The 21952-nt window shown below is 36.4% G+C and overlaps 3 protein-coding genes across 4 annotated transcripts; all 3 read left to right on the top strand.

Annotated features, from left to right (window-relative positions):
* Positions 1–1054: 1054 nt before the first annotated feature.
* LOC129353328 (zinc finger protein 271-like) lies at positions 1055–6993 on the top strand. Its single transcript, XM_055022605.1, has 4 exons — positions 1055–1315; positions 2615–2708; positions 2874–2965; positions 4047–6993. The coding sequence occupies exons 2-4, from the start codon at positions 2701–2703 to the stop codon at positions 6710–6712; spliced, it is 2766 nt and encodes a 921-aa protein (XP_054878580.1). The 5' UTR covers positions 1055–1315; positions 2615–2700; the 3' UTR covers positions 6713–6993.
* Positions 6994–7436: 443 nt separating this feature from the next.
* Positions 7437–10651, top strand: LOC129353316 (gastrula zinc finger protein XlCGF8.2DB-like). 2 transcript variants are annotated; one of them, XM_055022597.1, is made up of 3 exons: positions 7437–7529; positions 7629–7710; positions 9373–10651. In XM_055022597.1, exons 2-3 carry the CDS (start codon positions 7692–7694, stop codon positions 10512–10514), a joined length of 1161 nt encoding a protein of 386 aa, XP_054878572.1. In that variant the 5' UTR covers positions 7437–7529; positions 7629–7691; the 3' UTR covers positions 10515–10651. The 2 variants fall into 2 exon arrangements, with proteins under 2 accessions (XP_054878572.1, XP_054878571.1); XM_055022596.1 differs by having other exon boundaries at positions 7441–7710.
* A 3405-nt stretch (positions 10652–14056) lies between these two features.
* LOC129353324 (gastrula zinc finger protein XlCGF26.1-like) lies at positions 14057–21802 on the top strand. The gene is made up of 3 exons (XM_055022602.1): positions 14057–14405; positions 16152–16532; positions 20165–21802. Exons 1-3 carry the CDS (start codon positions 14387–14389, stop codon positions 21385–21387), a joined length of 1623 nt encoding a protein of 540 aa, XP_054878577.1. The 5' UTR covers positions 14057–14386; the 3' UTR covers positions 21388–21802.
* The last annotated feature ends 150 nt before the right edge of the window (positions 21803–21952 follow it).

The raw sequence follows: 21952 nt of genomic DNA, 5'->3' as shown, positions 1-21952 counted from the left end.
CAGAGCATCCTTCCCCTGTTCCTTCCCCACTCAGCTCATCCAGACTAGCGGCAGCAGCAGTTACCAAACTCCTGATGGAACCTCACTCTGCTGAGCTCATCATCTGATCTCCGTCCAACGCTCTTAAATTTTATCCAGCATAACGGAGGAGCATTGTTGTGATGACTTCCTGCAGGTGGAGTGTCGGAAAGAGTAGGAACTTCTTAAAGAGACAGAGGCTCAAGTGTGTTTGTGGCCTCTTTCACAAACAGAGGCCACTATTGCAAAGTGTCATTTAATTTTTTATATGCAGAATTTTTATAGCAACTGAAGGTAACATAATTACTTGATTCTGGAATAAAATGCAACTGTGTCTGGAAAATACACCCCACCACCTCTTAAAGAAGTTACCTTTGAATAAATCTGATTAATTTATTCTTAGTGAACATATGTACCACAAGCTTTTAAGAAACTGTAATTAAACCTGTACTGAAGAAACTTTCTGTTGATCAAGATGTTACAGACCTGTATCTAATCTTTCTTTATTATCTAATTCACAGGATGAAACATATTGATGAACTACACCTTCCAATGTTTTCAAGCTTTTATTTCTGTTAATTGTGATGATTTTCTGCTTACAGCTCATGAAAACATAACATGTAATTTGAGAATATTATTATAAAAGCTTTAGAAATGTTATTACAGAAATGAAGGCTTAATAATAATTATGTTTAGAGCTTGCTTACAGTTGTTAATTTAAGAAATGGCGTTATATTGGCATAATCCTTTGAGTACTTTGTTTTTGATAACTGCCCATTATGTTTAAGTTAGTAATAAGCTATTCTTAATTTTTTTTGTGTGTGTGTGTGTTTTTTTTAATGTTTGTAATATTTTTTGTGGGTGGGTAAACCTACACGCCTCAACAACTTAATTTCCCGACTGTGGCGACAATATTTCTATTATATTAAATATTTTAAAGTGCGGTTCAAATCGTGCTTTAATTTTGAAGGTCATTATGACGTATTTCCAGCGTACGTTAGCAAGAAGTTGCGCACGCATCGTGGAGCAACGGAAGTATATCCCCGGTAATTTTCAAAAACAACAAAAGTACTTAACGGTGAAAAGTACCACCAACGAACTCAAAATGTCGGGTTGTTGCGTTTACGGCTGTTCGAACCGGTTTTGGCCGGACGGGATAAAAGTTTAACGCATCCGGGGGGAAACCGGCCGCTCCAGAGCCCTCGGAGGAGGCTGTGGTTTCAGCCTATCAATCGGGTGGATTGGACCGAGAAAACCACGAGGAAAGCTCGGGTCTGTGGGACCCATTTAATATCAGGTGAGGTTATATGAATATTCTTTTAATTCACTAGAAACTCTGGCTGCGCTCAACAGTTGTTTGTGAAGCGTAGACCCACAATCTACTAGTGATGCGTCGAGGAATCCAGAAAAAATAGTTTTAATTGAGGAACTGGTTCATCTGTTTGTGTATTGAAATGAGCAGATATTTAGTATTTTCCCTCCTCACATTTTATTGTTTTATGATATTTTTGTATTTCAATGAACCCAATTTTTCCTCATTTGGCGACATTTTAATCTGCTAAATCAAAGATTTGCTCGTACTAAACATAAATGATAACTTATAATAAACACAGCAGATCCTATGTTTTAGTTTCTGTTTTTTTAAAGAACAGTTTGAAACAACAGGCTATGAAGAATACCTCATCTTTGCTGATGCATTATAAAACCCTGCTACATGGTGGATCAAGGTCACCTGAGTCATTTTTCAACACAAACATACAGTAATATTTGGGGACTGGAGAATCCCTTGGAATATTAGCAAGGACAAAAAATGTTTCATTCCAACTTCAGTAAACCTGTTGATTCTTTCCTGACAACATCTGCGCTCTATGAAAGCTAATTTTCTGTAGCAGATGGAATAATCTCACATCAGAGACACCGCATGAAACAGAGCACAATAAAAAAATGTTAACAACTTTTAGCATTATTAAATTAAATTATTCTATGATCAAATTGAAAATATATTTATTATTTCTGTTTCTAAAAGCCTGAGTTCATTATTTATTATTTTTAGCAACATTCATGTGAAACTGTTCCTCTGTTAACAGCTTTTGTAAAGTATAGAGCTTTGCACATTTACAGCTGTTTTAAATATAAACAGCTGTTTTAAATATAAACAGCCGGGACAGTTACAGGCTCTTGGGCGCCCCCTGCCGGTGAGCTGTCTCTGATCAGATAAGCACATCAGGTGTGAAACTTAGATTTAAAACTATGAATCTAAGTTTCTAACATAGGCGTAAATCCCGGGGGAGGTCAACGGGGTCCAGACCCCCCTAATCTTGGAAACGAAGTTTCTGGACAACCCTCTCATCTCATTTTTTCCAGTTTTCCTTTTTATCCAGCCATTGTTTCAATAAAAACAGACTAAGAATCATTTATCTATTCAGTTTAAAGCTTCATATATCACATCATTATCGTTTCCATGTTTCATCCACTTTATGTTGTAGTGGAACAAATTAATCATAAGTCGAGCAATTGGATGGAAAGTCTAAGTGCTGTTAAATTTGGACATATAATGTTGGCTGGTTGCTAATAAACTGGTGTGTTTTATTTACAGGGGACGCATCACTGGACTGCCAAAATACAGATTTTGTGCCTTCTGTATTTATGTCCACTCAACACATTTAGAGATGTGGAGCAAAGATGAAAGGGTAAAAATAATTCATTTGGACCTCTCTTTACTCTTATTTTGCTGTTTTTTCCCCTCTGCTCCTTTGCTATAGTTTAATGTGCATTGGTACAAGCTCTGTAGAAAATGTAAATGTAGTTAAAATGTTTATCCACATAAAATCTTACTTCACTTCTCTTTATTTTAGGAACCAGAGGAAAAGGGGGAAAGATAATATATTGCACAAGTCACCAGATCAACCCAGTTTTTGCAGTGACACCAACATAGAGCATGGTCCCGGTACAAATACATTTAATCTTGTTACCAACTGATTGTTAGTGATCCCATTACAACTTTTAAACAGAATTTATTTTCTGAAAAATATTAAGAATAAACAGGCTGTTTAGTAAAAGTTGCAAACTGCCAAGAGCTTTTGTTTTCATTGCTACTACTGTTGCCTCTCTAGTCTCGTCTTGTTTTCTAATTACTTTACATTTGAGTGAACTCATAAACTTAGTAATTATATTACTATTTCCATCTAAAACACATTTTGTAGTATTCAAGCCAGGGCAGTTTTTATGCTCTTATGATCCATGATGCCCTGTACAACTGAAGAGTTATCATAATTATTCAGTCACATCACAAGTATAAATGTAAAATCTGAAATTGCAATCCAAGAACCAGAATATATAAGACAAGAACAAAACAATAATACTAAACCTTCAAACAGGGAAGACAAGAGCGGACGCATACCTTCAATCACTTTTTACTAAACCAGATAAGTTTATCCTCACAGAAAACCACAGTAATTTCTGAAAGCTGAGCATCTACATTAACATGAAATAGATAATGTAGCTAAATGACCAGCATTGCGAGAAGCTCTGACGAATAATGATGAGGATGTAAATAAGATGCAATCAAACATGCTAATTCTGTGTTCTAACAGTTAAAATTTGTATTGAATAAATATATTTTTGTTTTTCACGTTCAGTGTTAACTGGCAGATGTTACCTTGGTTCAGGACAAAGTTCAGGGATCTGTGGCTTAAAAAAGTTTTTCTTTTTTGCAACAAGGCATTTCAGAGTGCTTTACATAATAAACAAAAATACAAAGTCATAGAAAACACAGACATGACATTTTCTCATCATTACACATTAGATTATTGATTAGTGTTTATGTTTCAAAAGTGACTCTAAACAGCTGGGTTTTTAGTCTAGATTTAAAGGAACTCAGTGTTTTGGCTGTTTTGCAGTTTTCTGAAAGTTTGTTCCAAATTTGTGGTGCATAGAAGCTGAATGCTGCTACTCCATGTTTGGTTCATTACTATGACATTTCATACGAGAGCCGTGTTCTGTAACTTGTCTGTTTCTGTTTCCTGCAGACGTCCATCAGCTGACTGGGATCAAAGAGGAGGAGAACTGGAGTCCCAGACCAGACCAGGAGGACCAGAAGTCTCCACAGATTAAAGAGGAAAAGGAGGAGAAAAAGATCACTGAGTTAATATTCAAACCAGTTCCTGTGAAAAGTGAAGATGAGGAAGAGAAACCTCAGCTCTCAGAGCTTCATCACAGCCAAACCAAGAAAAACGGAGACTTTTCTGAACCAAATGGCGAAGATAAAACTTCTGATTCTTGTTCAGAGTCCTCGGAGACGGATATCAGTGATGGAAACTGGGAGGAGAGCAGTGAAGCTCAGGCAGATTTGTGGTCTGTAACCAATAACACAGATCCAGTTTGTGAGAAAGGTAAAAAGTTACACCGCTGCTCTGAATGTAGTAAAATATTTAGCTGTAGACAGCATTTGTTAGAACACAACAGGATCCACACTGGAGAAAAACCATTTAGTTGCTCTGTCTGTGACAAAACCTTTACACGGAAAAAGTCTTTGACACTGCACATGAGGAGGCACAATGACAAAAAACCTTTCGGCTGCTCTGTTTGTGGTAAAACTTTTGCTTCTAAAGCAAACTTTAAAAATCATGCAAAAGTCCACACTATGCATAGACCTTTCAAATGTCTGACTTGTAATGCAGCTTTTAAATGGAAAAGCAATTTAAAAGAACATACGAGAATCCACACTGGAGAGAAACGTTATAGCTGCTCTGTCTGTGGCCAAACCTTTACATGGAGAGGATCTTGTATACAACACCTGCAGAAGCACAGCGAAGAAAAACTTTTCAGATGTTCTGTTTGTAAAAAAACCTTTACACGGAAGCGATCTTTGACACTGCACATGAGGAGGCACAATGACGAAAAACCTTTCAGCTGCTCTGTTTGTGGAAAAACTTTTGCTTCTAAAGGAAACTGTAATGATCACGCAAAAGTCCACAATCTGCACAGGCCTTTCAAATGTCAGACTTGTAACTCGGCTTTTAAAAGGAAGAGCAATTTAATACAACATATGACTATCCACACTGTAGAGAAACTTTACAGTTGTTCTATCTGTGACCAAACCTTTAGATGGAGACAATCTTTGACAAACCACATGAAGAAGCATAGAGAAGAAAAACTTTTCACATGCTCTGCTTGTGATGAAACTTTTATTTCAAAAGCTAATCTAAAAAAGCACACAAAAATACACAAAGAGAAAACTTTAGATTTTTTAAAGTCATCAGAGAAAGATGGCAGTGATAAAAACTGGGGGGATAGCAGTGAACCTCAGTCAGCTTTGGAGTCTGGGAAGAATAACACAGATCCAGTGTATAAGAAAGGTAGAAAGTTAAATTGCTGCTCTAAGTGCAATAAAACATTTAGTTGTAGACAATATTTGTTAAAACACAACATAATCCACACGGGAGAAAAACCATTTAGTTGCTCCAACTGTGACAAAACCTTTACATGGAAATCATCTTTGACACTGCACATGAAGAAGCATAATAGTGAAGAAAAACTTTTCAGATGCTCCGTTTGTGATGAAACATTTACACGGAAACTATCTTTGACACTGCACATGAGGATGCACAGTGAAGAGAAAAAGATTGAAGAGAAACCTTCCGGCTGCTCCGTATGTAGTAAAACTTTTATTTCTAAAGCAAACTTTAAAAATCACACAAAAGTCCACACTCTACATAGGCCTTTCAAATGTCTAGTCTGTTATGCAGCTTTTAAAAGGAAGAGCAATTTAGTAGAACATATGAGAATCCACACTGGAGAGAAACGTTACAGCTGTTCTGTCTGTGACCAAACCTTTACATGGAGAAATTGTTTGATACGACACATGAAGAAGCACAGAGAAGAAAAACATTTCAGATGCTGTGCTTGTGATGAAACCTTTATTTCAAAAGCTAATTTGAAAAAGCACACAAAAATACACAATGAGAAAACTTTTGATTTTTTAAAGTTGTCAGAGAAAGATGGCAGTGATGAAAACTGTGGGGAGAGCACTGAACCTCAGTCAGCTTTGGAGTCTGGGAAGAATAACACAGATCCAGTGTATAAGAAAGGGAAAGGTAAAAAGTTGCACTGTTGCTTTAAGTGTAAGAAAATGTTCAGCTGTTTATTATATTTGGTAGAACACGACAGGATCCACACTGGAGAACAACCATTTAGTTGCTCTGTCTGTGACAAAACATTTACATGGAAAAAGTCTTTGACACTGCACATGAGGACGCACAATGACGAAAAACCTTTCAGCTGCTCTGTTTGTGGTAAAACTTTTACTTCTAAAGGAAACTGTAACGATCACGCAAAAGTCCACAATCTGCATAGACCTTTCAAATGTCAGACTTGTAAGTCGGCTTTTAAAAGGAAGAGCAATTTAATACAACATATGAGAATCCACACTGGAGAGAAACGCTACAGCTGTTCTATCTGTGACCAAACCTTTACATGGAGACAATCTTTGACACGACACCTGAAGAAGCACAGTGAAGAAAAACCTTTCAGATGCTCTACTTATGACAAAACCTTTATTTCAAAAGCTAATTTTAAAAAGCACACAAAAATGTACTTAGAGAAAACTTTTGATTCTTTAATGTCCTCAGAGAAAAATGGCAGTGATGAAAACTGGGAGGAGAGCAGTGGTTTGCATAAAATTCAACATAATTAGGTCCAGTTAAAATCAAGATAATCACAACCAGAGCACCTTCTTTACAAGAGTTGTACAATAACAAGGTGTCTTCAGTTGAGATTTATTATATCAATCCCAGACCTTTTTATTACCGCAGAGGTATTGTTTTTCTTCAATATGCTGGTGAGTTTTTTTTTTTACTCTGTGGTATTATTTTTATGCTTGTGTTACTGTATTTCGAGCTGTGTTCTCTAACTAGAATTTGTGTAAGCTTCTGCTTTGTGTGCAAAGGGCTGAATAAATGAAATGTGCAAACATCATGATGGTGTCTTTGATGGCATTGGTCCTTGGCAGGAAGAAGTTTCTGGATTTGACTATCGGTCAAGTCTTTAGTTCTCCCTGTCTGGTTTCCTCTAGATACTCTAATTTCCTCCCACAGTCCAGAAGCATCCATGTCAGGTTACTTTCTATATTCTGTTATTTATACTGATTTTTGCTTGAAGCTCATGAAAGCAATAAGATGAGAATATTTACATCACACTGAAAAACATGTCAATACAGAAATGTAGACTTAACACAAAGTATGTTTAGCACTTGCTTAAAGGCTGTTATTTTCAAAAAGTTAACTAATCTACGAAATGAGTCGGATAGGAACGCATCTTCTAATTTATATTATTGTATTGGATGCAACTCATACGTAGCTATTAATTGCGCCTCAAATTGAGCTTTTATTTTGGAGGCTAATAAGATCCGATGAATAGCGGAAGTAGTTGTCTCCTAGCAGCAAACGATAGGTGGACAAAAACTTTAATTTTCCTATTCAGTGTGAACTGTTCGTGTTCAGTCAGCTGTCCGGGTATTTATATACGTCTCCTTAAAGCCACTGAGATCTTACGTTAATTGTGAAGTTCTGTTTTACTGAAGTTCGTCCTTAATTTCGTCCCTGGTGTGTTAGCTTAGCATGCTAGCTGGATGCAGCGAGTTCAAGGCTTCTGCGTTGGAGGAAAGAAGCTGAGAGATGGAGGAACCGCTACACAGTGAGTAGATGGACTGTCGGTTTGACGGTCATTATCTTCTGTTTCAACGTTTTTTAAAACGGAACCAGTAACGATCCAGGGCAAGGCAAGTTGATTTGTCTAGCACAACAAGACCACTGAAAGTCCGTGATGAAAACAAAAAATTCACTGGCATGCTAAAGGAAAGGAAAGGAAAGTTTCAACACAGTCCATATCATAATGACTTCATAAATAAACAATATTTATCAATGTAAGTCAGACCCACTGTGTTTAGCCCTTAAAGCTGCAGCATGTAACTTTTAAAAATATATATGTTCTGGACATATTTGTTTAAAATATCACCATGTTGTCACAGTTGGGCATGAGACAGATAATTTGTAAAATGATTTATCTCTTCCACCTCCCAGAGCTACGATTGAAGAAATGCACCACTCTTGGTCGAAACAAGGAACCAGAGCCAGTAGGAGGGTCTTAGTGCTGTCAATCATCCTCATATCTGCACTACCAAATGTACTAATGGCAGAGAAACAACTTAAACGTGTAGTTTATCCACCTTCATCGGCAGAATCAGTTATTGTGAATCAGCCGCAGCATAACAGGGAGCGAATTTGCATGAGGGTGATTGACAGTGGAAAGACCCTACTCCTGGCTTTGGGGAAAGCCAGAGAAGCTCAAATTTTTTACAGATTATCTGTCTTATAAAGTGAACTTTACCGACATGATGAGAATTTTATCAAGTGTGAAAAAATATTTGTTGAAAAAGTTACATACTGTACCTTTAAATGAATTTTAATTTAGTGTTTCATATTCAATCAATTTAAAGGTATGAATGTGTTAGTTGAATATTAATATGTTTTTAAAGTCTCCTTACGACTTTAGAGCAGGTTTGTATACATACACTCATGATGTTTGTGACCTCAAACCACTTTGATTAGCAATAAATACCAATATCAGATAACAGTTCAAACTGTCATCTGATGGAAGTGCTTTACTCAAAAAAGAAACTGACATCAGAATTAAAGTAGCCCTCCACTTATAGTTTTTCTCAAAGTCCTGTGAGCAACAGTAACATGGCGTTCACTTCGTCTCCGTATAGATAATAAAAATGAAACCAGACCTGTCCAGACGTAAGTCAGCTCCATTATGAACAAAAGAGTAGGGAAGAAGCAAAACATTTAAATTAGACGGAATTTTTTTTTAAGAATTTGGGAATTAGCTGTAGAATAATTACAGATGTGTGCAAAACTTTGATGTTTCACTAATGTAAAAAAAAAAAAACACAATTTCACAATAGCTGTGTTTCCATTAAATAAGAGACGCAATTTAAAATCAGACATGAATAAATTTGTTCACGTGATGTGATTAAAAAACATATTATGTTGAAATCCTTCATCTACTTCCTGTTATCTTCTTCTTTATGATTTGTTCCAGTGGCAACATCCAGTTGTTGATCGTGTGACATAAAGTGTTTCCATTGCAGTTTTGCAAAATAAATCGATTCTAATATGGCCAAAATAATCATCTCGTCCAAAAAAAAAGAGAAAACATTTGATTGAAAAATTAGCTTTTTCGAAATTGGGGATTTTCCCATAACCAAATTTAACCTGAGAAATCATTTGATTAATGGAAGCACGGCATGTGACACTGCCAGTTTGCCAAACACTGACTTTCTGTGTCCTGCAGACGTCCAGCAACTGTTGGAGATCAAAAAGGAGGAGAAGTGGAGTCCGAGACCAGACCAGGAGGACCAGAACCCTCTGCAGATTAAAGAGGAACAGGAGGATAATGAGATCATCAAGTTTATATTCCATCCACTTCCTGTGAAAAGTGAAGATGATGAAAAGAAGCTCCTAGAGCTTCATCACAACCAAACCAAGGAAAACAGAAAACTTGTTGGACCAAAACCAGATCAAAATGTAGAATCTGGTACTGAAGATACTTCTGATTCTTCGTCAGAGACCTCAGAGACGGACATCAGTGATGGAAGCTGGGAGAAGAGCAGTGAAGCTCAGTCTGGTTTGGAGTCTGGAACCAATAACACAGATCCAGTTTGTGAGAAAGGCAGAAAGCTGCACCGCTGCTCTCAGTGTAGGAAAATATTTATCCACAGAGGCAATTTGTTAGAACACAGAAGAATCCACACTGGAGACAATCTTTACCACTGTTCAGTTTGTAACAAATCTTTTCCTTCAAAAACTAATTTAATAGATCACACAAAAGTTCACTCTCAGGATAGACCTTTCAAATGTTCCATCTGTAATGCAGCTTTTAAAAGGAAGAACAATTTAAGACAACATTTAATAATTCACACGGGAGAGAAACCCCACAGTTGCTCCATTTGTAGCAAAACATTTGCTTTTGAGGGAAACTTAAAACAACACATGATTATTCACACAAAGAAAAGACCTTACATATGTGCTGTCTGTAGTGCAGATTTTAAAAGTAAAAACGCATTAGTAGGACACACAAAAATCCACAAAGAGGAGAAGCCGTTCAGCTGTACGGTCTGCAGTCGAAGCTTCCGCCGTACGTCATATTTAACTGCTCACATGAAAAGTCATTCTGAAGAAAAACCTCACACCTGCTCTATCTGTGAGGCAGCTTTCAAGAGGAGACGTGGTTTAATGGAACATAAACGAATCCATGGTGAGGAGAAACCTTACATCTGCTCTGTTTGTAAGAGAGCTTTCTTGAAGAAACACACTTTAGTAGAACACACAAGAATCCATTCTGGAGAGAAACCTTTCAGCTGTTCGGTCTGTAAGAAGAAGTTCAAGTGGAGAAACACATTAAAGAAACACTCAAGATACCATAAGTATGAATAACTAACAATTATACAAACTGTGATCAAATCATCAGTAACTTTCACAATTACTTCAAAAGGACAGTGTTATGTATTTTCAGACACATTATTTTGAATTTCTGCTCGATGTATAAAAATTTCTAAGTAAAACAAATTTACTCCTGGCTTTGAAACCTGGCGAGTTGTTTATTTTGCATTTCTTCCTGTCTGTGTGGGTTCTCTCGGAGTACTACAGTTTCCTCCAAGTGACCAATAACATTCATGTTAGGTGAATTGATTTCTTTAAGTTGCCCTTAGTAGAAAATTGTTGTGTTTGCTGTGAACTTCTCCTCTCCTCCAATTTCCACTGGAGTGACTGGAGGCCCCCTTATGTCAGGTGTAACAGAAAAAAGATGAGTGAATCCTGAGTAAAGTATTTGTCACCAGGATGAGAAAAAAAAACATTCTGGCACAATGAAATACAAATATGTTATCTGGTAACAGCTTAAAATATGCTCTGTTAATTTTAAAAAGAAACTGCCTGCTGGTTTTGATGATGCTGATTCCTCTCATTTACGTATATTGGTTTATTAGTTACATCAATTCAGTAAATTAGAATATTAAGTGTGTTTGAGTAACTTAATTACATTAGTGTCTGTAATCAGAACTGACTATAATAAAAATAATGGAGGAAGTGGGTTACAGTTTAAGAGGAAAATTCAAATAATTGACTTTAAATTCATCATTACATAGATGAATCTAAGACAGAATTTTTTTCAAGCATTTATTTCTTACAGCTTACAGCTAATCCAAAATTTAAGATATTATCTCACCAGACCATAAAAACATTTTAGAGCAGAAATGTGGGCTGAATTTTAAAAAAAAAAGACTCGGTTTTATTGTGATTATCTCCTGCTACTTTTGTTCTTTAGCATTTTACTGCAACCAGACATATTAGTTTGTGAAACACATTTCATAAGGAAGACTATTCAAATTGCTTTAATGATGAAGACAAAAGAGCCATTATAGTGGCGTAATAAAGGGAACTAAAGAGAAGTTGGAATACAGACTAAAATTAAGCATCAATATTATAAATAGAATATTTTACAAACCTGTAAAAAAAACAACCTTGATTTAAATTAACTCAGTGTTTCAGCAGTTTTTCAATTTTCTGTACATTTGCTCCAGATCAGAGGAGTAAGTCTTCTGTCGATAATTACCTGTTCTTAACGGGGCCACAATGTCTTATAACAGTGAAGAAATAATACTATGAGCAAGAGCATAAATTTGTGAAGGGATCAGTTTGTTAAATTGCTGCGCTCTGCTGCATTTCTCTAAGGAAATTAAACATGGAATATACTCTATATAGCTTGTTTAACGCGTAGTGAAAATTTATCTCAAGTTTGGTTTACTCAGTTAAAATAAGCTCAATTTATTATTTGTCAGAAAATACAGTGTTTTGGGGAGGCACTGCTATTTATTTCACACAAAGCCATGTAAGCACAAGGTATAAGTGGGACGACATTCTTAGTTAGGGCTATGAACACTTTTAATAAAGGCAATTGAGTCCAAGATTGCATGAATACTTAGGCTATCACTCAAACAAAACTGTACAACTTAAATGCTAAAATCTCACAGAATATTGACCTTATCAATTTTTTTTTTAAATCTGAGATGTGATCTAAAAATTCAGAGTAACGGCCTTGAGGACGACACAAACAAACAAGTGCTTTAATTACATTTCTATCACTAGAATTTGACCACAAATCACATTGATTCAATTACATCTTTTCAACATCAGTTAATTATCTAGAATTAGGTGATTGTTTGATGGTTGATAAAAAAAATAAATCTTTTTGACCATAATTCAACATTGAATTAACATCTTTTGCTTTCTTTTGCTTTGTTGGCTACACGCTGGCAAAGGAGCCTTGACTACCTGCTGGTTTTGATGCTAAGCTAACTAAGCTAGCGAGCCTATACGACAAGCAAAACTCTGTCAAAAACAAATATTTTCCAAAAAGTTATGTGTGACAGTAGACAATATATTTTATAAGGTGTTTATCCATGAGAATAACTTGGGATGGAGAAATTAGATCAAATCTTGAGTCTGAAACACCAACACATCCGGATGTTCCATGAGGAAATTACCCAAAACACCTTACTCAATCACAACTTCAAAACACATTTCAAGTGTTCAAACAACTTTATACAAGCAATCAGTGAATCAAGAACCAAGTAGATGATGCAGTTCAATGACTAGCAATGCAAGAAGTTGTGAAAAATCTAAATAACAATGAAGATGTAAATAAAGTCTGATCAAACAAGTTGGTGACCATCGCCCTACCTTACTGTGACATTTCATTCGAAAGCCGTTTTGTGTAACTGGTCTATTCTTGTGTTTCCTGCAGACGTCCAGCAGCTGTTGGTGATGAAAAAGGAGGATAAATTCAATCCCATCCTGGATCAGGAGGACGAGAAACCTCCACAGATTAAAGAGGAGGAGGAGGAGAATGAGATCAAGTTAATATTCAGTCCAGTTCCTGCGAAAAGCGAAGACAATCATGTAATATTACATGATTGTCTCGGGATAAAGTGGATTGGTTTGAATTTAATCTTGACCCAATTAGACCCAGTTTAAGAAGGATTCCTTATAAAAACAAGAAAATTACAGACAACCCAAAGCATCCTCTTCATGAGACTGTTACACAACAACAGATTGTTTTTGGTCCTCCAGCCACCAAGGACTGCACTACAGGAAACAAAGACCTAAATAATGACTATTAATCTCACAGTGGTTTCTTTTCAGCATCTCGCCGACATCAGGAAGACTATATGTAACTTCCTCCTCTACTTCGCTGGCGAAGGGAGGTCTGCCCTGGATATAATAAATATACAGTCTTCTACTCTTATGTATAATTTTGTTTTACTTTTTGGTAGTTATACTTTTCACCATTATTTCATCTTTAAGTTAGTTTAGTGGAGTGTGGCCAGTTTAGTACGTTTTTAAATAAAAGTATTTACCTGTGACATTATGTGTAAACTTATGCTTCTGTAAGAAATGGGCTGAATAAATGAAATGCTTACTTCATGTTGGGGTCGTCGGTACCTTGATTTGAATCCAGGCCAGGTGATTAGTTCTTCCTGTCTGTGTGGGTTCTCTCTGGGTACTCTGGTTTCTTACACAGTCCAAAAACATCCATGTTAGGCTATAGGTAGCCTACTTATGTATGGGAATTGCTAAATAAATAAAATTTGCCTACTACTTTATTGTGTCATTATTGGTCACTTAGTACTTTGAATATTACTAAGAAGTTTATTTGAGTAACCTCACAGAATGAAACAGGTTGGATAGATGACAAGTTTTCAAGCTTTTATTTATGTCTTTTTTTTAGCATTTTTTCTTACAGCTCATTAAAATGTGGTATTTAAGATGAATATATTGAATCAGCGCATTAAAAACAATACTTTGAATATGGCGACGCATAGTCAAATTTATTGAATAGAATTACATGCAGTTCCTTTGTAGCTTTAAAGAGCCGTTCAAGTCGAGCTTTTATTTTGAAGGCCGATGTGACCCGACGAATAGCGGAAGTTGTTGTCTGGTAGCAGCAAAAGCTAAGTTTTGTTTCCTTTTGTCCTTCCAATGTGCCAATTCAGTCGGTTTTTCAGCGGAATCACTGAGGTTTTTATTGCTTATTAAGTGTTTTTGTTTTTATTGGTTACATTATTCTTATCTGTCTTTTTTTCAGATAGCTTATCCTGTTAGCTAAACGGAAATAGCTATTTTCATGGAGAACAGGCTGTTTCTGACGTCTAAGGAGAGAAAAGTTTCTGTTGTGGTTTTCTGAAAACCACAACAGACCTCCACGTCTGGAGACGACCTCGAAGTTGGGAAGAAGAAAGCTATCAAAGATGGAGGAACCAGCACATGGTGAGTAGAGGGGCTTGCAGTTTGATGGTGATTATCTTCTGCTGCTTCCGTCTAACATTTTACTAACAACGACACAGACCGGGCATTTTATTTGTGGAGCATATTTCAGCTACAAGACAATTAAAAGAGATTTAAGTGATGAAATCATAAAAAGGAGTGGCATTATAAAGGAAAGCAAAGAAAATCTGTAATACATACTAAAATACAGTATGAGTTTTAGATAAATCAGTTGAAAACAACTGAAAACAAATAGGTGTTTAGCCCAAGTTTTAAAAATTCATCAGTCTTACATTTTTGTATGTTTGTTCCATATTAGAGAAACATAGAAGCTGAATGCTGCTTCTCCATGTTTGGTTCTGGTTCTGGGGATGCAGAGCAGAACCAGAAGACCTGAGAGGGCTGGAAGGTTGCTATGACAACAGCAGCAGATCTTTAATGCATTTTAGTGCAAACCTATTCTGTGTTTTATACACTAGGAAATGTATTCTAAAGTCTATTCTCTGAGCTACAGAGAGCCGGTGTAGGGACTGGTGTTATGTGCTCCATCTTACTGGTTTTAGTCAGAACACCAGCAGCAGCGTTCTGGATCAGCTCCAGCTGTCTGACATTAAATCTGTGAAGAAGCTGTGGTAGTAATTAATGCGACTAAAGGCAAATACATGGATGAGTTTGTTTAGGTCTCGTTTTTATATTAGTCTTTAAAATGTCCTTCAGGCTCACTTTGTAATTGTCTTCATGCTTCTCTCAAAGTTCACGTCCATCACTAGATGTCAGACCTTAAAGCTGCAGGTTGACTCTTGGTCATCCCTCTTTAGATCTAAATATAATTACTTCCATTTTGTTTCTGCTTAGGTGAGAGAAGTTATTCCATTGCCACATTTTGATTTGTCCTATGAATCTGCCCAGCCCTTCAATGATTTATAAGTCATGATATAGAGCTGTTTATCATCTGCTTGAGTGCCATGTAAGCTATTTCAGATTGCGGGTTCACTGAGCTAGCTTTAGCTTCAATAGCTTCCTTAGCTTCATTATGTTTTAGCCATTGAGAAAACAAGACACTTAGCTTGTTGTTAGGAATATTTTCAGTTGCTTAGTGGTAAGATGGTGAAGGAAAGAGCTCATGTTTCCAAAGTATTGCTGATTAAACAACTTATTGGAATGAATCATGAGCTTCATTTGGAACAGCTTTAAACATCAACAATGCAAAATTGCACAATAAAACACTTAACTTGTTTACACCAGCCTAATTTCCCCTTGCCCAGACACAGCATAGTAGTTCAGTGAGGGAATTTCCAAGGAATGAAGGAAGCTTAGTGTAGCTGAAGGAGATATTCCTAACAGTGGCGCTGGCAGGAATACCAGCTGCAACTACAGTCTCAGCTCCAGGCTGCTCTCCCCCATTTGCCTTTGCTAACTGAAAGGCAAGTGTCTTTCAGTTAGCAGCATATTGCTTTGTTGAAGTGACTATCTCATGGCATCTGATGCACACATGAAACTTCTCTGGTGCTTCATTCACATACTTTTAAGTTTGACCTTCCATGTTCTCCTGAATTTTGTCACTAGGGAACATCAGGATAATTTAGTTTTACATCTTGTTAATCAAGTTAGAATAGTCCAGGTCTGCATATTTAAGCATCTTTAAATACATTTCCTGCTCCACCCTTAAGCCATATGTCAATATAACAATTTATATGAGAGCCATTTTCTGTAACTTGTCTGTTTTTTGTTTTTATTTGTTTCTTGCAGATGTACATCAGCTAATAGTGATTAAAGAGGAGGAGAAGTGGAAATCAGACCAGGAGGACCAGAAGCCTCCACAGGTTAAAGACGAACAGGAGGAGAAAGAGATCACTGAGTTCATATTTAATCCGCTTCCTGTGAAAAGTGATGATGAGGAAGAGAAACCTCAGCTCCCAGACCTTCATCACAACCAAACCAAGGAAAACAGAGACCTTGTTGGACCAGAATCAGAAAAACATTTAGAATCAGATGTTGAAGATGAAACTTCTAATTCTTGTTCAGAGTCCTCGGAGACGGACGTCAGTGATGGAAACTGGGAAGAGAGCAGTGACGCTCAGGCAGGTTTGGGGTCTGGAACCAATAACACAGATCCAGTTTGTGAGAAAGGTAAAAAGTTACATCGCTGCTGTGAATGCAGTAAAACGTTCATCTGTAGACAGCATTTGTTAGAACACAACAGAATCCACACTGGAGAAAAACCGTTTAGTTGCTCTGTCTGTGACAAAAACTTTCTTTCAAAAGGAAAACTAAATAAACACAAAATAACTCACAGTAGGGAAAGACCTTACCCCTGCTCAGTCTGCAGTCGAAGTTTCAAGTACAGGTCAAATCTATCTGCTCATATGAGCTGTCACTCTGAAGAAAAACCTTATTGCTGTTCTGTCTGTAAGGCGGCTTTTCACAGAAAATATAGTTTTGAGATGCACACAATGACCCACACTGGAGAAAAACCTTTCAGTTGCTCTGTCTGTAAGGCGTCTTTTCTGAGGAAAAACAGTTTAGTGGAGCACACAAAAACCCATACTGGAGAAAAACCTTTCAGTTGCTCTGTGTGTAATGTGGCTTTTGCAAGGAAAAGTAGTTTAGTGGAACATACAAGACTCCATACTGGAGAAAAACCTTTCAGCTGTTCTGTTTGTAAAGCAGCTTTCTACAGGAAACGAGGTTTAGTGAGCCACACAAGAAACCACACTGGAGAGAAACCTTACAACTGCTCCATCTGTAACAGAGCTTTTAATACTCAAGGAAACTTACAGAAACACCACACCATGCACACAGAGAAAAGACCTTACATATGTTCTGTGTGTAATGCAGGATTCAAAACGAAAAGGCATTTAGGAGAACACACAAAAACCCACTCAAACGAAGCCCCTCATTGCTGCTCGCTCTGTGGCCAACGCTTCAAGTGTAAGTCCTATCTGTCGACTCACATGAGCCGTCATAAAGGAGAAAAACGACACAGTTGCTCTGTCTGTAAAGCGGAGTTCCTGTTCAAAAACAGCTTAGTGTTGCACACAAGAACCCACACTGGAGAGAAACCTTACAGCTGTTCTATCTGTAAGGTAACATTCAAGTGGAGACACACATTCAGGAACCATATGAGAACCCACACTGGAGAGAAACCTTACAGCTGCTCTGTCTGTAAGGCAACATTCAAGTGGAGACACACATTCAGGAGCCACACAAGAATATGTGTAAAGACTAGCTGAGTGAAGTGTTCATTGTAACTACTGTTAAGGTTATGTGCTTTTATTTTGATAATTTGGCAAAATAGCCAGATAGCTGTACCTATTGAAAATGAGGTTTTGCATGGTTAAATAAATCTTTAACCATGTAAAACATGGTTAAAGTGTAAAACATGGTTAAAGATTTAAACATAAATAAAGGAAATCGTAAGTAAACAAAACCTGAAAAGGTTAACTGCAAAACAGAAAAAGGATAAAAGGAAACTCAGTTTTTGTTTCAGTCGATAAGGAATAATGTCAGTAACTTTGTAGTTTGAATAATTTGAGATGTTTAAAGAACAATCTGTTAATTGAAATAATTCCACTAATGTAATGAGATACTAATAACAACAGAGAGAGAAACAATTGTAAAGATTACTTGTTCTGGTTGATGAATGATTTCAATAAATAATTTAACCTTCAGTTCTGGCCTCACAATTGACTGGATGCTACATTATAACTATTCTCTGAACTTATTCTCACATCATTTTATTCTTGTAATTTTGTTTTTGCTTAGATTGGAACACATATGGAAGAAAACCCTCCAGTTGCACAAACTGCAGTCAAAACATATGCCAGACTGATTTGAAGAATGAGCTGTTTATTTTTCAGCTTCTCTGTCTAAAGTATTTCTTTAGAAGAAATAATCCTCCCAGGAAGATGCTGGACCTCCAGTTGAAGAGAAGCCGTATAACTATAAAACATTTATTGCAATTGGAACTAAATATGATGATATGATTTGATTGTCTTGGTTTGAATTTAATCTTGATTCAATTGGATCCAGTGTAAGGTCATTTTTAAAGTAAAATCAAGAACATAATGGTCAGCCCTGAACAGAGGGAAAGAAAATGGCCTTTTTTTAATCACTCCTGGAAGGACAAAAACCTCAAATTAGGCAACTGCTGTTTATGAATTGAAACAGCTCTACTTAAGTTTTTCTTATTTGTTTTCTTTTAAAGGACCCAATTAAGTCCTTTACATTTTTTGTCAGACGTTTTTCCTCCTTTCTTTTTTTTGCCTTAATTTTGACAACTTCAGATGTAATCACATTTGTCTAGAATAAAAACTTTAATTTAGAGTTAAAGAATAATTGCTCCCAAAAGAAATTAACTGTTTCTTATACCGGGTCATTCTAAACTGCAGAGGATTAGTTTTTGTACTCAGTAGTTCATTTTTCATGTTTCATTTCTTTCAGTAATTTAATTCACAGAAGAAAGAAAACATTGTATAGAAAAAATAAACATAAAATTATGTTTTCAACATTTATTTCTTTTATAATTTTCAGAACAATTCAAACATTTTAAGACAGGGTTTATTAAATAGCATGTTTTAAACTTCCTTAAAGGTTATTTTTGAGAGGTATCTTTAATCAAACGAAGATACATCTAGAAACTAAGTTTCTAGTTTTTTTTTTATTAATATAACTAAATGCAGCTCCTGCGGTTCAGATCGAGCTTTTATTCTGAAGGTGAAAATTATCTGACGTATAGCGGAAGTAGTTGTCTGCTAGCAGCAGAAGCGAGGCGACCGAATTTTGTTTCCTTTTCCAGTGTAAAATGTTACTTAAGTCGTTTTTACGACAATATTTAAATGTATCCTTAAAGCCGAGGTGATTTCACATCAACTGTGAAGTTTTAAGTTCTGTAGTTTTATCTGAAATTTCTGTCGGTAGGTTTAGCTTAGCTTGTTAGCTGGAAGCAGACAGGAAAACAGTCAGTTTGATGGAGAACCGACTGACTCTTGTGATTATGAAGAGAAACGTTTCTGTTTTGTTTTTATTTTAAAAAATCTCAGAACACAACTAACAGAGATGGAGGAAGCAGTTTATCGTGAGTAGATGGACTGTGATTACCTCTATTAAAATGTTTTTTTTTTTTTACATTTTACTGAAAGCCACACAGACAAATCATGTTTCTGTGTGAAGAACATTTCAGCAACAAGACGATTCAAAGTGCTTAAATTATTAAAACACAAAAATAAGTACATTACCTTGACATAATTTAGCTAAGTAAAGAGAGGTTTGAACACAAACGAAAGTGTTATAGATGATGAAAAACAACTAAACATGTTTTAGCCTCCATAAAGGAATTCTGTGTTTCAGGGTTTTACAGTTTTATGGAAGTTTGTTAAATTATCCACCCATCTGTTTATGACATTAAAATCAAGCACATTTTTGTTGTGCTGCACATGAGGTCATGCACAGCAGTAGTGATATGAGAATCAATGCACCAACAATTGGAGCTAATTTTCCTGCCTGTTTTACCTTCAATCTCCAAGTTGTGCTTGTGGATTGTTGTATCACAATGTGTGATGATAAAGCCTTGGTTCTTTGTGATTCTGGTCGTTGATCTTGAACAATAGTTTTATGTCTCAAGTGAACACCAGGATGATCAAGTTTTGCATGTTATCAGAATAGTTCATGCCTGCATTTTGATGCATTTTCACATATAATTTTACATTACCTTACTGTCACATTGATTTTAAGAGAGATGTGTCTTTTGTGGTTTTTTGCAGATGTCCAGGATCTGATGGTGATCAAAGAGGAGAAGAACTGGAGTCCCAGACCAGACCAGGAGGACCAGAAGCCTCCACAAATTAAAGAGGAACAGGAGGAGGATGACATCACTGCGTATATATTCAATCCTGTGAAGAGTGAAGATGATGAAGAGAAACCTCAACTTCCAGAACTTCATCACAACCAAACTGAGGAAAGCGAAGACTTTGTTGGACCAGAACCAGATCAACATTTAGAATCAGATGTTGAAGAGAAAACTTCTGATTCTTCTTCAGAGACAGATGTCAGTGATGGAAACTGGGAGGACAGCAGTGAAGCTCAGTCAGGTTTGGGGTCTGGAACCAATAACGCAGATTCAGTTTGTGAGAAAAGTAAAATGTTACATCGCTGCTCTGAGTGCAGTAAAACTTTCAGTCGCAGACGATATTTGTTAGAACACAAAAGAATCCACACTGGAGAAAAACCCTACAGCTGCTCTATCTGTGACAAAACCTTTACATGGAAACAATCTCTGACTTTACACATGAGGACGCACAGCGAAGAAAAACCTTTCAGCTGCTTTGTTTGTACCAAAGCTTTTACTTCCAAAGCTACTTTAAAAGAACATTCAAAAGTCCACACTCAGCATAGACCTTACAGATGTCCTGTCTGTAACGCAGCTTTTAAAAGAAAGAACAATTTAATCGAACATATAAGAATCCACTCTGGAGAGAAGCCTTACAGCTGTCCTGTCTGTAGCAGAGCTTTTACCTCCAAGGGAAATTTACAAAAGCACACAAAAACACATGCAAAAGAAAGACCTTACATATGTTCTGTGTGTAATGCAGGTTTTAAGAGTAAAAACACTTTAGTAGACCACACAAGAACGCACACTGGGGAGAAGACTTTCAGCTGCTCGGTCTGTGGCCGAAGCTTCAGCTGTAGGTCAGATCTAACTTTTCACATTAGAGGTCATACAGAAGAAAAACCTTACAGCTGTGTGGTCTGTAAGGCGGCTTTCACAAGGAAACACACTTTAGTGGAACACACAAGAACCCACACTGGAGAGAAACCTTACAGCTGTTTTATCTGTAATGTAACATTCAAGTGGAGACACACATTCAGGAACCATATGAGAACCCACACTGGAGATAAACCTAACAGCTGCTCCGTCTGTAAGGCAACATTCAAGTGGAGACACACATTCAGGAGCCACACAAGAATATGTGTAAAAACTAGCTGAGTGAAGTGTTCATTGTAACTACTGTTAAGGTTATGTGCTTTTATTTTGATAATTTTGGCAAAATAGCCAGATAGCCGTACCTATTGAAAATGAGGTTTTACATGGTGAAATAATGGTTTAATAAAGGAAATCATAAGTAAACAGAATCTGAAAAAGTTAACTGCAAAACAGAAAAAGGATAAAAGGAAACTCAGTTTTTGTTTCAGTCGATAAGGAATAATGTCAGTAACTTTGTAGTTTGAATAATTTGAGATGTTTTAAGAACAATCTGTTATTGCTGTGTTAATTGAAATAATTCCACTAATGTAATGAGATACTAATAACAACAGAGAGAGAAACAATTGTAAAGATTACTTATTCTTTTCTAGCCTTTGTGTTGGTTGATGAATGATTTCAATAAATAATTTAACCTTCAGTTCTGTCCTCACAATTGACTGGATGCTACATTATAACTATTCTCTGAATTTATTCTCACACGATTTTATTCATGTAATTTTGTTTTTGCTCAGATTGGGTCAAGAACTCTGTTGTACACTGTTGGCTTCCACATATTTTAAAATAAATC

This window comes from Poeciliopsis prolifica, unplaced genomic scaffold, assembly GCF_027474105.1.
Source record: "Poeciliopsis prolifica strain line A6 unplaced genomic scaffold, Auburn_PproV2 SCAFFOLD087, whole genome shotgun sequence".
Taxonomy (NCBI): Eukaryota; Metazoa; Chordata; class Actinopteri; order Cyprinodontiformes; family Poeciliidae; genus Poeciliopsis; species Poeciliopsis prolifica.
The sequence above is the reverse complement of the archived record's forward strand: the minus strand, read 5'-3'. Positions and strand labels throughout refer to the sequence as shown.